Below are 6,000 nucleotides of genomic sequence, written 5' to 3'. Positions count from 1 at the left end.
AGCACATGGCATGAAACTGCAGATTCGGACTTGGAGCCGTCGAGCTTGAAAAGGCCCCCCCTGCTTCTTTAATGTAGAGCATGAGTCATTAGCTGCTCTTCAGAAGTTATTTGTACGCTACGCGGCTTCTGGCAGGGAAGCGTCGGGTCGGTCCCACATGCCCAGTTCTACTTTAAAAGGTCTGAGATTACAGGGCCCACGGTACCGCAGATAAAACATGAAGTGGACCAAAGCCCAATTTTTTTTTCTTTTTTGCAGAGTTCAGTTGGGGGGGGGGGGGTAGTGCCAGTGCAAAGATGAGGTGGTTTCCTTCGAAAAGTTCATGGCAAGCTTATGCACACACACACAGACACACACACAGACAGACACACACAGACACATGCACACACACACAGACACACACACACAGACACACGCACACAGACAGACACATGCACACACACACAGATTAGGTATACATAGGTTTGTGGGAACTCTACATTCATTTCTATCGGAATAACCCTAATCCTAACTGTAACACTCTTAACCCCAACCCAGCGCTAAGCTTAACCATAAGTAACCAAACAAAAGACCTTGCCATTTTTACTGTTTTGATTGCAGTCACAGATTTTTATAAAATTGAGGTTTATATTGTGGGGACACACAAGTTAAAAAGTATAAGGTTTTGGTCCCCACAGTGTAATATATACATAGACCACACTCACACATACAATACACTGTAATGCCATCTACAACTATACCACTATACCATACAAGCAAGCAATCAGCTAATGTGTATTTTATATGAACACATTTACATGTCTGTGTGTAAACACCAGTGGAGAAAATAAGGTTTTATGTTTACTTAGCTGGCCATAATGTAGGTATGTTTTTACCTGAAATTGTTCAAGGGTTATAGGAACAGCATCCTCCTAGGACCAGTCACCTGCCAGCTAAGCATTACATAAGCTGTCTGGCGATCACTGCACCAGGAATGTTAAAGTATAGTTTAGTAACAGCCTAGAACTTCAGAGTCATAAAAAAGCAGGACCATTGTCTTATAGACGTAACAGTGCAGAGGTAGATTGTCTTTATTTTATATTTTTATTTTATACTGGTGATAAAAAAGCACAAGGAAGCACCTGTATTAATTAAATAATTTATTAAAAAGTAGAAGTAGAAGAGGTAATAACAACAAAGGAGTGGATCATGCTGTGCGGGACAGCACTCTTGATGAAGTGTGTGACTTTAGCAGTGAATAAAGGCGACAGCGCTGGCTCCGAGTGGAGCGCGCACAGCTCCGCAGACATGGCGCCACGCGGCACGGCCACACCGCCGCCGTTATTTGGCTGTCAACATCCCGGCATCCAGGGATACTGAATTTCCATGTAGCCGTCAGCGATGATACCGCAGGGCTGTGAACAGCAGCAGCATACTGACCCGCTGTCTGGCCGGAAAAGTGATATTCCGCCCCCAGGGACGCCACACCATCCTCTGCTTTGTTTGTTCCCCGTTTTACTCTAAGTCATTTTGTTTTTCCCACTCACCTCGCACAAAGGACCAGAATAACAACGTATCAAAAGGTCGTCAGAGACAACAGCAGAGCAGAGAGCTCTTTCAAAGTAAAAGTCACAGTGCCCCATAGTGGACAGGATGACCCAGGGTAGCCCCTCAGCTGGGGTCATCCCTCATGGCTCGACCCGATTTGCTGAGCACTGAGCTCAGCTCTTGCAGCAGGCTGGGAACAAGCTGGGATTGCTGCTCCTGAGTTGCCATCTTGGACTGGGTTCTGTCCTGGCGGACGAGAGACCCAAGCTGCCAGCGGGACACCTGACACATGGCCTCATCCTTCTTCCTGTGGCTGATGAGACACCCAACTGTATCTTTTTGCTTCAAGGTGTCGGCCACCAAAGCCATCCTCTGGTGGAACGGTGCACTGGAGATGTCGGTACAGGCCTCCGGGGGCTTTTGTGCCACCGGTGGAAGGCTCTAGAAGGTGAGACATGAGTCAGAGAGGAATGGACTCCACAACAACGCCACAGCGTGGTTCAGTAATAGTGTGGATTATGAGGCATTTCTTCATGCTAGGAGTGTGGGTGTTTTTTTAAACACAGAAAATATGTACAAGCATAATTATAAAAACGTTTGTGCATCTAAAGAGCACCATGGGAACAGAGGAAGTGGGTCACACAAGGAGCCACTGCTTCTCATCGTATATAAAATGTAATCTAATCTAATTACTGTCTTGTTTCATTTTCAAAAGACTTTCCTTTTTAAGAATAATTAAAAGTCATGCAGGAGAAGAGATAAAACCTCTTTTTTGGGCTTTTCCTCATCCTTTTGCATGCTGCTCTGGACTGCCATCACAGTGCCCCCTCTGTTGCTCTGAAGCACAGGCTGTCGATGAATCCTCCCTGCATGCCATGCCTCTCCACCATACTGCATTGGGAAATGCAACAGGTACATCAGAAATCGCACACTTAAACAGTTATCAACAAAAGAAATACACATTTTGGGTAAACGTATGTAATTTGGGTACTGTTTTCTACTTAAATGTGTACAGAGACGCCACCTACTCCGCCATCTTGACATAAATTTCTGAGAAAGCGACGTTTTACGTCTGTGTTGCAGCTCCCGAAGCATTGTGGGATACCGGAGCTTCCAACAGTTGCATACTTCTGAATTTTGCAGAATGTAGTAGGTCATCCAGGTACCATTCACCTACTGTCTTATCCATACTGAAGACTTGGAGATACAGCTTACTTGTACTGTATTTTTCGTACTACACAGCAAACAAATATGCGATTTTTATTGCACGTGTTGCCCGTCGGCACGGCGACTGTCATCCCATCCTGGACATGCTAAGCACCCAGCAGACAGAACACCATCGGCTGCCTAAGGATGGAGAGGATGCGGATTGCGAGGATGCCGGGGCAGTGGCCTGACAGACTGCTGCGGGGGTCATCCAGAAATTCACAACTGAAATTATAAAGAAATTAGGGGGAGACTAACGGAGACAGACACTTAACTCATGAGTTAGTGCTCCATGGTCGGGATGGGGTGGGGCGAGGGGGGGGCATAGTTCTGGGGCCTGTCCTAAATAATTGAGATAGGTACGCTTCTCACTCTCCACATCCTCATGTCATATTATTGAGGGCACAGAGGTGAGGGACTGACTGACTTTCTGTCATCCGATTACTCAAATCTTCCAATAAATACAAATATTTTGCATCAGTGTCCTTATGTCAAATTGTTCTTAAACAGCCCCCAAATTCAACAGACAAATCTGTCGATCCAACCAATATGAAAATCATTTAAAAACAAGGTACAACCTTGTTTCTAATGGCAGGTGTCATGATAAAGTTTAGCCAGTAACTGTAGTTATTTTTACATGAATTACCTGCAAGCATGGGATGTGATTGGTACAGTAAAGCCACTCCAGCAGTGATTCCAGTACATTCTTTAATTTAGAGGCAAAGATAGTACCGACGTGCTTTGGGGCTTCCGTTACACTACTCTCCGAGACATAACAACTTGTCCTCTCCCAATTTCCTCAGTGACCTCTGAACCCCAGCGGTTCGGCACGCCACTCATTTAATCTGCGCGAAAGCAATTTGCCGGTCTCCATGGAAACCGCGCCAGCAAGGAGACCAGCTAATGGGTGGCGGATGGATTTTGAAACAGAGGGTTTAAGAAAATCCAATATCTGCTGTTAGCCTTCCCACAAATCCCATGGGCACGGACGCCGAGGCCGGCAGAGGCATTAGCGGGGGCCTGCTCTGTTTCAGGAAAACTGGCTTCGACAAAAAAATTCTCTGCAGACATTCAGTTTGAGAGACATGGCGTTAGGAGAAGAGGGGAAAGCTCGTGTTATTGATTATCTAATCTGAATGCCCACGGCACTTAGAAAACAGACCGGCTTTTGCAAACTTCACCACAACACGCAGCATACAAAGTGCATACATTTACTACGGGACAGACCAGCAGCAACAAACCTACAAACTGGTACACGACTATCGCCCTCTATGCTATATATAAAGTCAAAGAAACACAAATAATTAATCAGTCCATTTTGTGCTAAAGGTCCAAAAGAACAACCTACCCGTACAACTCGGGAATAGGCAGGAACAAAAAAAGCCAACAGAAATGTCTAAAAACATCTGTAGGTTTTGCTTGAAGTTGCATTATTTATATCCTGCCTTGTAAGCCTGTGACAGTAATGGCACTTAACTAGGGGCTGGGGGGTGTCGAAAACCCTGCGAGCCTGTTTGCAGGAACAAAGCCACTTTGCAGACTTGCTATTTGTGTTCACCAGATGACCTCAAATCCTTTCGACTCATTTATTTGTTGCCTGAATTCTGGGGCAAATGGAAATCCATTCATTCGACAGTAATTCTGACAGAATCTAAGCAGAACTAGAACACTTTATGAAGATCAGCTGATCAGTTGTACTATTGTATTAATTTCCACTTCAGAGGACACTATATGTACTATGCATCTTATTCTCTGACTGAAAAAAAGTGCAAAACAATGTTCAAAGTAGTTTATCTGCATATGATAGTTGCTCAGACAAAGAAGAGTTAGCTGAATATATGCACAACAAAACAGTAACACAACAAAAAGTTACGTCTTCTCCAAAAAGTTACTGATATCCTGACAGGTGGCTAGAACAGCGTTTCAGTTCCCAAACCTCTTCTCATGGGCACCTCAGCCATTACACATACTTTTTACATTTCATGACTAGCTCACTCTATTAATTAATTTAATTACTTAAAAAAGTCAGAGGTACTGATTAGCCCAACGTGGTGTGCTGGCGGTTAAGTCAGCAAATTCATGGATATATTAGGATGGTTACTATAAATACTGGGGTGACTTTAGCAGAGGTTTTGAAATGGCTACGTTAACACACTTTGACAGACCACTATAAAGATAATTTAAGCATAACCTCCTTTGACAGCATTTTGAACAGTCCTGTATATTCTGATATACAATAGGAATGAAGATCAGTAGTAAGCTGGATCTCTGCTTAACCGTCGATGTGACATATGTATTTTCTCATCAGAGGATATTTAAAAAATCTGAACTGGGCAGCATACAGAATTACTGGGACCAGTGTATGGAATTACCTTCACCCTGAGGATCTCCGTCACCCACTTCAGCTGTGTCTCCTTGTCCACGCAGCAGAAGAACCTACAGGGTCGGCGGGATAGATGCATGGATAGATTCAAACAGGTGTCTGTTGTCCTCATTGACAAATCGCCTGACCTCTACAAGACACCCCCCCCCAGCCCACTCCCTTGACAAGTGGAATGTGCTGAGGCAGACAGGCAACCTTACTTAAGCAAAATAACATGGGGGGGGGGGGGGACTTTCATCTGCTGCTTTGCACAGGAAGGCAATTCTTTGATGTGATGAGAGCCAGGAAAAAAAAATATCCCAAGGGGCCATGTGTCGCTTCATAATGTTGAGCAGTCAGGAGGCGCCATAATTGCGAGGATGCTGGACTGGGTTCGAACACGCTGCTGAGCGTGTCCTGGCTGCACTGCATGCCTCCGCACGTCGCCTGGTAATGACTGTCAAAGACAGCAATAAACGCGACACCGGCGTTTTGGCACCACGTTTATTTTCTAACGCTTAGCTATTGGTGCATATTCTCCATTTATTTGAACATTTATGCAATTAAATTGTGTACATCTAATATATTAATTCTGTAAGGTTTATACTATTAGATAGAGTTTATTTACCATGCTTATTTTTGACATTTACACTATTATGTGGTGTTTACTTAATGTGAATAGTTTGTAAGATTTATAAAATTAGATGTATATTTACCATCTTGTAACATTTATTCCAATCCTTTTGCTCAGAGATGGTAGATACAGTTTTAAACTGGCTCCCTCGGTGCATTTCATCAAAGGTTCACATTAATAAAGACTAAAAGAGACCAGTTTTTGTTCCCTACACTTCTGGGCTTGTTCCTGAGACTGACTTGTGTGTTACAAGCCCATCACAGAATCATAC

At 44.0% G+C, this 6,000-nt stretch overlaps 1 protein-coding gene across 1 annotated transcript in view; it reads right to left on the bottom strand.

Annotated features, from left to right (window-relative positions):
• Window positions 1–1,124: 1,124 nt before the first annotated feature.
• Window positions 1,125–6,000, bottom strand: part of arap2 (ArfGAP with RhoGAP domain, ankyrin repeat and PH domain 2) — a 101,907-nt gene continuing 97,031 nt past the window's right edge. Inside the window, exons 31-33 of the mRNA XM_048969936.1 lie at window positions 5,106–5,169; window positions 2,293–2,418; window positions 1,125–1,968 (exon numbers count right to left, since the gene is read on the bottom strand). Of these exons, the coding sequence (XP_048825893.1) occupies window positions 1,651–1,968; window positions 2,293–2,418; window positions 5,106–5,169 (508 nt within the window). The 3' untranslated portion in view covers window positions 1,125–1,650. The remainder of the gene's footprint in view (window positions 1,969–2,292; window positions 2,419–5,105; window positions 5,170–6,000) is intronic.

This window comes from Brienomyrus brachyistius, chromosome 12 (genome assembly GCF_023856365.1).
Source record: "Brienomyrus brachyistius isolate T26 chromosome 12, BBRACH_0.4, whole genome shotgun sequence".
NCBI classification, from domain to species: domain Eukaryota; kingdom Metazoa; phylum Chordata; class Actinopteri; order Osteoglossiformes; family Mormyridae; genus Brienomyrus; species Brienomyrus brachyistius.
Note: the sequence above shows the minus strand (reverse complement) of the source record. Positions and strands in the feature narration are given on the sequence as shown.